Source organism: Podarcis cretensis (genome assembly GCF_951804945.1).
Source record: "Podarcis cretensis genome assembly, chromosome: 10".
Taxonomy (NCBI): Eukaryota; Metazoa; Chordata; class Lepidosauria; order Squamata; family Lacertidae; genus Podarcis; species Podarcis cretensis.
This window is the reverse complement of record NC_137179.1, coordinates 4342212-4354423: the sequence shown is the minus strand read 5'-3', so window position 1 is coordinate 4354423 and position 12212 is coordinate 4342212. Positions and strand designations below refer to the sequence as shown.

The following is a 12212-nucleotide window of genomic DNA, read 5'->3' as shown; positions in this document are numbered from 1 at the left end:
TGTGATGTAGGTGTGATGTATCTGAGGGGTGGTTTTAGGTTACGCCTTTTCTGTGATGCATGTATGATGTTTCTGGGGGTGGTCTTGATCTACAGGGTGGCAATTTCAAAAGTCTTTATAAGGCCTTGTGTGCCATTTTTCTGGGTTCCTCCTCCTCACCTGCAGGTGAGGGGAGCACCCTGTTGCAACAGATCAATAAAGATCCAGCTTACTAGCTGCTTTGCTTCTCAATATTCTCTGCTTGGCCTCTGTTATTCTCTCCTACCAATAGGGAACCTATGTAAGGACTCTATATGGGCTCTTGGGTACCCCATAAGGGGAAAGGGCAATTTTTGTTTACAACAACGTAACATAAGAGAGTAAAAAGAGCCCTCTTGCCAATGCCCCTGTTATGTACTGAGTTGAATAGGATCCAAAATGCAGCCGTCTGATTGGTCCTAGAACAATAGGATTCAGATTGCAGCAGTCTGATTGGTCCTAGAACAATAGGATTCAGATTGCAGCAGTCTGATTGGTCCTAGAACAATAGGATTCAGATTGCAGCAGTCTGATTGGTCCTAGAACAATAGGATTCAGATTGCAGCAGTCTGATTGGTCCTAGAACAATAGGATCCAGAATGCAGCAGTCTGATTGGTCCTAGAACAATAAGATCCAAAATGCAGCAGCCTGATTGGTCCCAGAACAATAGGATCCAGAATGCAGCAGTCTGATTGGTCCTCAGGAGCCACCCAATCCAGCTCCAGGTGGAAGTGAATCCGCAACCTGATTGGCCTAAGGTGAATCCCGGAATTAGCCAATCTCGTGGGGCCCATTGTGTAAATAATGTATATAAAGCAGACATTTCGGGGGAACTTCCATTCCTCCTCACTATTATGAGCTGAATAAAGAGCATGAAATTCAGACTCAACTCCGAGTATATTTCAGCCCATTATGGGAAACTCACAAGCAGGATTCAAACACAAGAGCAATGCTTTCCAGCAACCGAGATTCAGCAGCCAGAGCATGGCCATTTTGGCTAGTCACTTGCCCTCTTCTACTCCCTGAATCCGTCCAATCCTCTTTCAAAGCCTTCTAGGTGCTGCATACTGTGGGAGGGAGTTCCGCAGTCTAACTCTGCATTGCGGGAATGTCTGTCCTGACCTTCAGTTTCATTGAGGCAAGAGGCTCGGGTTGCTTAAAGCGTTAAGATCAGAATGTGGAAAACATGAAAACAATGAGAAGAGGCAGGGACGAACATATCGGAGAAATTCTTCAGAGGTCCAGACTATGGGGAGCCTTGGAAAATTAATAATTAACAATTTGGAATGTAATTTGGCCTTTTTATTATTATTTTAGCTTATTTTTTTTATTCCCCCCCATTTTGAAATGTTTATATGTAGTAAAATGAAATAAATAATAATAACAAATATTTTAGCTTATTGTTTTTAATTGGATTATGATATGGATATGTTGATGGGCTGTTTTTATCGGAAAATCAATAAAAAATATTTATTTTAAAAAAGAGGCTCAGGTCGATTCTGTGCTATACGTTTAAAGCCCGCATTCCCTTCCCAAAGTATCCTGAGAACGCCCGTTTGTTAAGGGCGTTGGGAACTGTAGTTCCGGGAGGCAAACTAGAGTTTCCAGGATTCTGCCCACCCCCAAAGTTTGCCCAGAAAGGAAGGTGGGGGCTCCATGCGTATCCCTTACAAAAGGGCTTTGCTTTCTCTCTCCTTTCGTCCCAGTGGAAGGAGGCAGGAACAAGTCGTGAGATTCCTGCGCCCTGTAGCGCCACAAAATGCCCTTTTTTGCCTGGCGCGGGTCACCTGGCGGGGCTCACCTTGCACTGGCAGGTATAGCAGGGCTCGTCAGTGGCTTGGACTTCATTGCCCACCAGGCTGGAAGTGCAGTTGCTAAGAGCTTCTGCAAAAAAAGCAGAAATGTTTAATAATGATATGGGAATAATAATGATGGGAATTGTAGTCTCAAAGCATCGGGAGAGCCGAGTTTGCACAAGACAAATTGCAAACTGTTTTATCTTCCTTGTCTGTACCCCTGGAAGCGCAAGGGGAACAGATTCAGAGAGGGACTTTGGAGGGGAATGGGGGTGCAGATTAGGGGTGAGACTCACGTGCGCAGGTTGGACAGCAGTGCCCGGCGCCCGGCGCCTGGATCTGTTCCCGGGGGCAATCCAGGAGGCTGGGGCACTGCTTGCGGTAGCACTGCAGATGTTGTTCCCCGTCGGACATCAGCTGGGGAAGGAAGCAGAAGAAAATCAGCCAAGGCCTCTTCTGCGCCTTTAAGTGTCGTCGGCCTTCAGCCCTGCGGAACTCCCTGCCACTAGAGATTCAGCAGATCTGAGCACCTGCTGAAAACTTTTCTGTTCCACCAGGAGGTGAATACGACATCCTTCCGAAGCGGTTATAACCGGAGCCTGCTTTTAACTTATCATTGCGTGTATTATCTGAAGGTAGCCCTGTTTAGGGAAGTTTTTAATGTTTGATGTTTGATTGTGTTTTTAATATTCTGTTGGGAGCTGCCCAGAGTGGCTGGGGAAACCCGGCCAGGTGGGCGGGGTATAAGTAGTAGTAGTAGTAATAATAATAATAATAATTGTAGGATGAAAGACAAGCTGTGAAGCTTTGTGTATTCAGCAAATGTGATGTCCAACACTGAACAGTATTCCGGATATTGACTACTGTTTTGTAGAATTCTTCATCAGCGTGGCGGGAGGATATAGAATTGCTTCATAAACCCATCTTATTTCAAATAAATGAATGTAAATGAAAATATCAAATGCTGTGGAAGGAAAGTGTGAGGGGCAACAAGAGGCCTTTGGCGTGGCATTTGATTGCTTCGTCAAACATAAAGTATCAAACGCCGCTTGATTATAAGAGAAAGGAAATGAATATTTTCATCTACATACATTCATTCGAAATAATTACTGAATACACAAAGCTTCACATCTTCACATCATATTTGCTGACATAGCTGGGACGTAGCAGCTTCTGTGCAAGGACTGCAGAGGGCGCTTGAGAAATGCAAATTTGTTCCGGGAAATGGAAACTGAAACTTATACGGGAAAGTCAAAAGAGGAAGGGCTCACTGCTCACAAAGTTGCTTTTCTTCCAGCAAAGGAACAGTTTCATCACCCCGCAAGGGCAACCACTGGTCATATATGGTTTAGTTGCACTAGACTAGATGGCATTCAGGGTCCCTTCTAACTTGACAGTTCCATGATTCTATTATTCACTGGAGGCCAGTGGCGTAGCGTGGGTTGTCAGCACCCGGGGCAAGGCAAGTAATTTGCGCCCCCTAACCCATGGATTTGCGCCCCCTAACCCTAAACCCCAGATGTTGCGCCCGATGCGGCCGACCCCCCCTGCACCCCCCATGCTACGCCACTGCTCCCATCCTCTCATAGCTGGAGGTGCCGGCGACTCAACCTGGGGGCCTTTTGCAAGGAAAGCAGCGCTCTCCCATGCAGCCACGAACTGTAGTAGACCGGCTCTTTTGAAAAGCAAGGCGGGCTCGGCTGAGGGACGTGGCTGGTCTCTGCAGGGGAAGGAAAGGAAGAGACCAGGTGACACCTGGCTTGAGAGCAGTACATGTGAAAAGGATCTAGGAGTCTTGGTTGACCACAAACTTGCCATGAGCCAACAGTGTGACGCGGCAGCTAAAAAAGCCAATGCAATTCTGGGCCGCATCAATAGGAGTATAGCATCTAGATCAAGGGAAGTAATAGTGCCACTGTATTCTGCTCTGCTCAGACCTCACCTGGAGTACTGTGTCCAGTTCTGGGCACCACAGTTCAAGAAGGACACTGACAAACTGGAACATGTCCAGAGGAGGGCAACCAGAATGGTCAAAGGCCTGGAAACGATGCCTTATGAGGAACGGCTAAGGGAGCTGGGCATGTTTAGCCTGGAGAAGAGGAGGTTAAGGGGTGATATGATAGCCATGTTCAAATATATAAAAGGATGTCACATAGAGGAGGGAGAAAGGTTGTTTTCTGCTGCTCCAGAGAAGCGGACACGGAGCAATGGTTCCAAACTACAAGAAAGAAGATTCCACCTAAACATTAGGAAGAACTTCCTGACAGTAAGAGCTGTTTGACAGTGGAATTTGCTGCCAAGGAGTGTGGTGGAGTCTCCTTCTTTGGAGGTCTTTAAGCAGAGGCTTGACAACCATATGTCAGGAGTGCTCTGATGGTGTTTCCTGCTTGGCAGGGGCTTGGACTCGATGGCCCTTGTGGTCTCTTCCAACTCTATGATTCTATGATTCTATGACCGTGGGGTCTTTTTCTTCCAGGCATCCGTCCAAGAAGGAGCACCTGCCTCTGGTTTAAACCTCGCTCACCAGAAGAGTTGCAGATCCAGCCGGGGCCGCGCGCGCTTTCCGGAGCGGGAAAGCAAAGGCGGGGGAAAGTCTCCTGAGAGGCGCCCTCCCTGCTCTCAGAATGGCGGGATGATGAGAGGCGCCCTCTAAGGGACAAGAGACCGGGAAAATCCACCTCCCTCCACAAGAGACTGGGGAAATCCACTTAATTGGAAAGAGGATTGCAGCTTCCTCGAAGGGAGCTTTTGACCTTGAAGCTTGCTGCTGGCAGGGTGGGCTTTTTGGGGTCGCCCCAATTTGGACGCAAATACCCGGCGGCTTCGCCCCCCAACCCCCGCGAAGATGCCGCTTGGGGGGCGCGCGCGCGTTTCCACCTGACTCTCTCCCTCGCCCCCTCCCCGGAGCGTTGCAGTGAGAAAGGGAGAGTCTCCCGCTCGGCTGCCGCTGTTTCTCTCCACGTGTCCACTGCCAGAGGCAGCAGCATCGGCGGCGGGCGGCCGTGCCTGTGCGAGCAAGTCTGGCGGCGGGATGGTGGCGAGGTGCTGTGGCTGCCGCCGGGCCCTGGCGGTGGTGCTCAGCGGGCTCTTCAGCTTCGTCTTCTTGGCCGCGGCCCTGGTGCTACAGCCTGTGCCCGAGGCTCTTCGGCGACTCCGGAGGCGGCGAGCGCGCCCCCCCAGATGTTGCGCCCGGTGCGGCCGGCCCCCCCTGCACCCCCCACGCTACGCCACTGCTGGAGGCTTTTAAATAGAGGTGTGATGGCTATCTGTCCGAGATGTTTAAGTCCTGATTCCTGCTTTTCAGAGGGCTGGACCTAGATGTCCCCTTGCGCTGCCCTGTCTCTGCAGAGACCCCCAAGTATAGGGCAGTATATAAGTTCTAAGAACTATATAAGAAATATATAGTGCGGTATAAAGTAATGGATAGATAAAGTACAGTGAGATTAAGTGGAAGTCAGTTTTAAATTTCTTCTCTATAAGTTTTATAATTGTGTTCAGTATGAGGCGTATATATGAGGATAGTTATATTAATCTTCTTGTATCTTATAATGTGGTGGTTTGTTTGATTTTTCTGTTACTTGATTGTTTGATTGTATGTTTGTTTACTTGTATTACTTGTCTGTTTTCTCATAAATGTATTTATTTTTCAAAATCAGCACCACCCAGTCACAATGCCAGGGGGGGCATGGTCTCACCTCTCCTGCCTCCCTGGTACGGAAGTAATAAAATTCTATGACCGTTGAATTGGAAGGGGCCTCCAGAGGTCATCTAGCCCAACCCGCAATCCTCCAAGAACCAGGCTGCTCACCTCACAGGTGCAGATTTCGCAGGGGTCTTGTCCCGGCTGGAAACTCTCGCCCGGCCCATATGCCTGGCCCTCGTAAGTGCAATCTGGGAAAGGGGAGGCCAGGGTTATTTGAGGCTTGCCATATTTCAAAAAGTGAAAATCTGGGCACAAAAGTTGAGTTGGGTTTGTTTGTTTTTTTGGCTAAAATCTCAAAAAAAAAAGCGAAAAATTGCCAAAAATTCTACACTTCCCCAGACATTTTTACCCATTTTGGGAAATTCATCTTCACAAGTTCTGGCATCAGGGGAGAAGGGCGAAAGATCTTTCCACTGTCTCCATGCCGTGAATAATTTTACAAGTAGGGAAAAAACAGTCACAAAATGAAAGAAAATCTGGTGGAAAGAAACAAAATAATAAAAATCAAAAGTTTAAGGGGAAAAATTAAAAAAACCTAAAAATTGAACAAAGCCTTAATTAATGGGATGCCGGCTACAAACCTTGTTTCACTGAACTATTCAGTTTCCTCAAAGGAAATAGAAAAATCATAAACCTTAAATGACCAAAATTCAAAAAAAAGGGGTAGAACTCCCAAAAAATTCTAAAGTATTATAATCCTAGCTCGACCGAGGTAAGGCAAAGCGCAGTAATAAAGGATTGAGGACTCAAAGGTACAGTTTCTAATACTGAATTTACAAAAAAGGGTTTGAAAACCTAAATGGCAAGTTTTAGACACAGCCCAGCTTAAAGGAAGCAAAGCACAGTAATAAAGAGTTGAGGACTCAGCTGTGAAAATTCTAGTGCTGCTTTTACAAAAAGGTTTAAAAGACCTAAATGGCACAAATTCAAAGAAAGGAATACAAGATAAGCTGTTTTAGATTTTAAACAAACTCAAGAACAGGGCTGAAACGCTCCCATGTTCTAGATGTTACTGCTGATGTTAAGTCTTTAACTGAGGAAACTGAATAGTTCAGTGAAACGAGGTTTGTAGCCGGCATCCCGTTAATTAAGGCTTTGTTCAATTTGTTCAATTTCTATATTTCCCTTAAACTTTTCGATTTTTATTATTTAGTTTATTTCCACAAGGTAATATTTCTACTTCTCGTTTCAGGGATTTCCATGAATAATTTTACAAGCTTCTGTCATGCTGCTTCGCCCTCGCATTATCTCCCCGCTAAAAAGCCTCCCCTACGCCGACACCTTTCCCCATGGGGGTACCGCTCCGTCCCCTGGAGAGCCCCTGGCAATCCATCTCCTGCCCCCTAATGTGCCCCTCCTTGCCAAGGCCGCCATGCCATACCTGCGCAGAGCGGACAGCACTCCCCGGGCACCTCGATCTGGTTGATGCAGGAGCTGATGCAGGCAACCTCGGCGCAGCTGGCCACGCCCTCCGCGCACATGCACACCATGCAGGGCACCGAAGAGGAGAACCAGCTGGTCCCGTCCTCTCGCTCCCGGCCCTCATACACGCAGCCTGCGGGAAGGGGCAATGTGGGGCGTCAGGTTCATGGCTGCACCCACACCCCTTCTCAGCCGCCACTTAGGCCCCAAATATCTTGAGTCGTGGCGGTGTAGTGGTCAGGTGGGATTGCTATGAGGAATTATGAAATATGGAGCGAGCCATTGCGTCTGCAATGAACGCATTGCCTTGACTGGGCTTGATTCATTGACAATAATTTCTGATCAAATCCCACAAGCCTCTCCATCTCTGCCCATTTTCTCTACTGCCCATTTTCTTTCTCTCTGCCTGACAGGCATGTATAAGCATTCTGAACACAGGCCAGTTGCTACACCAGGCATCCTGGGTCATAAAGATAGAAGGTAGCTTTGTAGTTTAATCTTTAGATAGATCTTAAGGGCCAGGAGGGGATGCGGGTGGCGCTGTGGGTTAAACCACTGAGCCTAGGACTTGCCGATCAGAAGGTCGGCGGTTCGAATCCCTGCGACGGGGTGAGCTCCCGTTGCTCAGTCCCTGCTCCTGCCAGCCTAGCAGTTTGAAAGCACGTCAAAGTGCAAGTAGATAAATAGGTACCACTCCGGTGGGAAGGTAAATGGGGTTTCTGTGCGCTGCTCTGGTTCGCCAGAAGCAGCTTAGTCCTGCTGGCCACATGACCCAGAAGCTGTACGCCGGCTCCCTCGGCCAGTAAAGCGAGATGAGCGCCGCAACCCCAGAGTCGGTCACGCCTGGATCTAATGGTCAGGGGTCCCTTTACCTTTAAGGGCCAGGAAGATAGTTCACAAGGAGATGGTAAATACTAGCATCCTTCCTCTCCTGTTTACAACCTCTGGGGTTTTGCTGAATGCATTCCTCCTTTTATTCCCATTTTATTTACTCTGAACTACATATGCATGCTCAAGTAGGAAATACTTTCTTTGTAGTTAAAAGAATTTCTTCTGATCTGTCTTTGTCCCATGTGGGGTTTTTGAAATGCTCAGAGGAAATCTGATTGGTTCTTACGAACACTGTGTAAAAAGTTCTTTTGTGAATAAAACGACCTGGGCCAAGGGGTGGAGAGAATTATTATACGCACTCCTCCCAGAGTCTTGCTGGTCAAGCCTCATGTGTATTCTATTAATCAGAATCCAATCTTTCCTTGTTTTGGGAATGCTACATACCACCCAATTGGAGAAACTGTCAGTTATCAAATGGCAACCACGTGATGCAGCAGCAAAAAAGGCTAATGTGATTCTAGGCTGCGTCAACAGAAGTCTAGTGTCCAGATCAAGGGAAGTTCTAGTCTCATTCTATTCCATCTTGGTCAGATCCTTCCTGGGAAATTGAGTCCAGTTATGGGCACCCCAGTTTAAGGTGTGCAGAGGAGGGCAACCAAGATGATCAAGGAAATTGTAATGGTTCTAGGGGTTGCTCGTGCGTAAACCGGCGCCACACCTGGCTGGGTTGCCTGAGTGAACCCTTTCTGTCCGGACAGCCACTCGCCCGTGGCTGTCTCAATCGCTGGCAGAATCCATCAGTGGGCGTTTCTTGAACTTCTTCCAACAAAGAAGCTCTTTGACGCCTAGTCTCCGCCTACTCTCCCTGCGCGGAAGCCTTCTCCGCAAGGAGGGCGTAGGCAGCGGAGGACCCCTACTCTCCCCGCTGGTCTCCGGTGAGGAGCCATGGGACCGCCTCGCCGCTTCCCCCATCTGCCCCCCTTCTCCACTGGTGCTATGCTGATTCTCTTCCCCAGAAGATGGGCTGCCTCTCCCAATCCTGGGACGCTCTCTGGAATCCCTCTGGAGCCTGCTCTCTCCCTCTGGCCCTGATGGCAGTTCCCTGACAGAAATCAAGCCTGATGAGGAACGGTTGAAGGAGCCGGGTATGTTTACCCTGGGAAACAGGAGACAGAGAGGAGATAGGACAGTCATCTTCCAATATCACCTTTGCAGCGGGGGCAGCAGACACCAGGCTCCGTCACGGGGTGGGAGCAGGTGGTCAGGGGGCACTGGATCATCTCGCAGCGGACGTTCCCCTCCTGCAAAAGAGGCAAGAGGGTCAGATCTTCTCCCCCCCCCCCATGCCCCTGGCACCCCCACACCCCTTGATGCCCACCCCATCGGCGGGTCGCTCTGAATTGCCCCACCCAGGCTGTGTGCACATTTGAAGTTAGAGCTTAGTAATTATTTCACTATTGATATACTTCTTCTTAATTGTATTTCAGTTCAACAATTACTTTGATAAAACACATATTTTTGTGATGTGCAAATGGCTTGAGATACCTATCAGGTCCATAAATTACCTTATAGCACAGGGGCAGGCAACCTAAGGCCCATGGGCCGGATCCGGCCCAATCACCTTCTAAATACGGTCTGCGGACAGTCCAGGAATCAGTGTGTTTTTACATGAGTAGAATGTGTCCTTTTATTTCAAATGCATCTCTGGGTTATTTGTAGGGCATAGAAATTCGTTCATCCCCCCTCCAAATATAGTCTGGCCCCCCAAATGGTCTGAGGGACGGTCGACCGGCCCCCGGCTCAAAAAGGTTGCTGACCCCTGATATAGCATATACGAAACAAAATTTAAAAATTCCTTTCAGTAGCACCTTAGAGACTAAGTAAGTTTGTTATTGGTATGAGCTTTCATGGACTCGCACACTTCTTGCGTGCTACTGGAAGGAATTTTCTGAAATTTTGTTTCGACTACAGCAGACCAACATGGCTACCTACCTGTAACTGGTATATATAGCGTATATTCAACACAAAAAACAGTGACCATTTGTTGTTGGCAAAGGACAGCTGGACATATCAAGGGCCCCATGACCTTCAGTAGCTTAAAGGTAAAGGTAAAGGGACCCCTGACCATTAGGTCCAGTCGTGGCCGACTCTGGGGTTGCAGCGCTCATCTCGCTTTATTGGCCGAGGGAGCCGGTGTACAGCTTCCGGGTCATGTGGCCAGCATGACGAAGCCACTTCTGGCGAACCAGAGCAGTGCACGGAAACGCCGTTTACCTTTCCACCAGAGCGGTACCTATTTATCTACTTGCACTTTGACGTGCTTTCGAACTGCTAGGTTGGCAGGAGCAGGGACCGAGCAACGGGAGCTCACCCCGTCGCGAGGATTCGAACTGCCGACCTTCTGATCGGCAAGCCCTAGGCTCTGTGGTTTACCCCACAGCGCCACCCATGTCCCTCTAGAGACCGGATAGCTTTATGTTTAATGAGCTTAGGGCCTCATTAAACCTAAATCTGGCCCTTCTTGGGGTCCTATCAATGAACAATAATAATAATAATAATAAATTTTATTTATATCCCGCCCTCCCCAGCCGAAGCCGGGCTCAGGGCGGCTAACAACATTAAAACAGTGTGACATTATAAAACATTATAAAAATGAATTAAAATCAAAATTGATGGCAACCATAAACTAAAGCTTTGTAAAGATTGCCAGAGGAGGGGGTCAGGCTGCGCCCTGACCAAATGCCAGGTGGAACAGCTCTGTCTTGCAGGCCCTGCGGAAAGATGTCAAGTCCTGCAGGGCCCTTGTCTCTTGTGACAGAGCGTTCCACCAGGTTGGAGCCGCAGCCGAAAAAGCCCTGGCTCTAGTTGAGGCCAGCCTAACCTCTCTGAGGCCTGGGACCCTCAAGGTGTTTTTATTTGAAGATCGTAAGTTCCTCTGTGGGGCATACCAGGAGAGGCGGTCCCGTAGGTACGAGGGCCCTAGGCCGTATAGGGCTTTGAAGGTTAAAACCAGCACCTTAAACCTGATCCTGTACTCCACCGGGAGCCAGTGCAGCTGGTATAGCACCGGATGAATGTGATCTCTAAGCGAGGACCCCGTAAGGAGTCTCGCTGCGGCATTCTGCACCCGCTGGAGTTTCTGGGTCAGTCTCAAGGGCAGCCCCACGTAGAGCGAGTTACAATAATCCAGTCTGGAGGTGACCGTCGCGTGGATCACAGTGGCTAGGTCAGGGCGAGAGAGGTAAGGAGCCAACTGCTTAGCTTGGCGGAGATGAAAAAATGCCGCCTTTGTTGTAGCTGCAACCTGCGCCTCCATGGAGAGGGAGGTATCGAAGATTACACCCAAACTCTTAACTCTAAACAAGGGTTTCCTGTGTCTCACCTGGCAGCTGCACTGGAGACAAGACTCCGGCTTAAAGACCTCTCCGTTGGCATGGCGCTCCCCTTCGAAGAGGCAGTCATGGCAGAGAGGGCAGCACTGCCCGGGTCCCGGAGCCGGGTGGGAGCAGAGGGGGACTTCGCAGGGAAGAGACTCGCATGTGGTTTCGCCACCCTGTGAGGAGAAGGAGGTCGCCTGAGCCCACAGCTGCCCGCTGCAATCCGCAAAAGCTGTGCCACTGCATATGCCACGCAACCCCCAAATCTTTTAGCGCCATAGCTGTTAACTTTTCCCTTTTCTTGCAAGGAATCCTATTCGGAATAAGGGAATTTCCCTTAAAAAGGGGGGAAAGTTGACAGCTATGTTTAGCGCGGCATCCGTTTTGCTGTTTCGTGCCCGCCTATTGAAATCAGGCAGGCGTCTTCGCGGTACCCTTTTGGTGCCTGTGTGATAGGAATTTTGAGGTCTTAGATATATGGTCATGTTCATAACCGCACGTACATAGATCAGCACAGGAAGACAGACCTGAAGCCATTTTGATTCCTAAAGTGAGCAAATATTTTCTCTGCAAGGTCAAAGTGGAAAAGCCTGCCCATTGTCTTTTCCTTCACAAATCCTGTCTTAAGGGTATGTCTGTGTATGAATAGGGTGTGAGCCTGTGATCTGGCTCAGGAACTAAGTATTTATCATTACAAAAGACTGGCCAGGCTCCCCAGGGTATCCAGTCAAGTGACCATTAACAGGTAACCTGCCAGACAGGAGATAAACAATGCACTCAAATTTCTGTTGTAGACCGCCTTTTCTGTGATGTAGGTATGATGTATCTGAGGGGTGGTCTTGGGTTACGCCCCTTCTGTGATGTATGTATGATGTTTCTGTGGGTGGTCTTGATCTACAGGGTGGCAATTTCAAAGGTCTTTATAAGGCCTTGCATGCCATTTTTCGGGGTTCCTCCTCTTTTCTGCGAGTGAGGGGAGCACCCGGTTGCAACAGATCAATAAAGATCAAACTTACTGGCTGCTTTGCTTCTCAATATTCTCTGGTTGGCCTCTGTTATTCTCT

General features: G+C 48.7%; 1 protein-coding gene across 3 annotated transcripts in view; it reads right to left on the bottom strand.

Moving 5' to 3' along the window:
• Nucleotides 1–12212, bottom strand: part of KCP (kielin cysteine rich BMP regulator) — a 190074-nt gene that overhangs the window by 97410 nt on the left and 80452 nt on the right. For all 3 annotated transcript variants that reach the window (XR_013842776.1, XR_013842777.1, XM_079992103.1), the window contains exons 36-41: nt 11154–11324; nt 8979–9072; nt 6900–7073; nt 5624–5706; nt 2112–2232; nt 1821–1903 (exon numbers count right to left, since the gene is read on the bottom strand). Coding sequence is in view for 1 of the 3 variants with exons in the window: in XM_079992103.1 (XP_079848229.1) it covers nt 1821–1903; nt 2112–2232; nt 5624–5706; nt 6900–7073; nt 8979–9072; nt 11154–11324 (726 nt within the window). In the remaining 2 variants the exon portion in view is untranslated. The remainder of the gene's footprint in view (nt 1–1820; nt 1904–2111; nt 2233–5623; nt 5707–6899; nt 7074–8978; nt 9073–11153; nt 11325–12212) is intronic.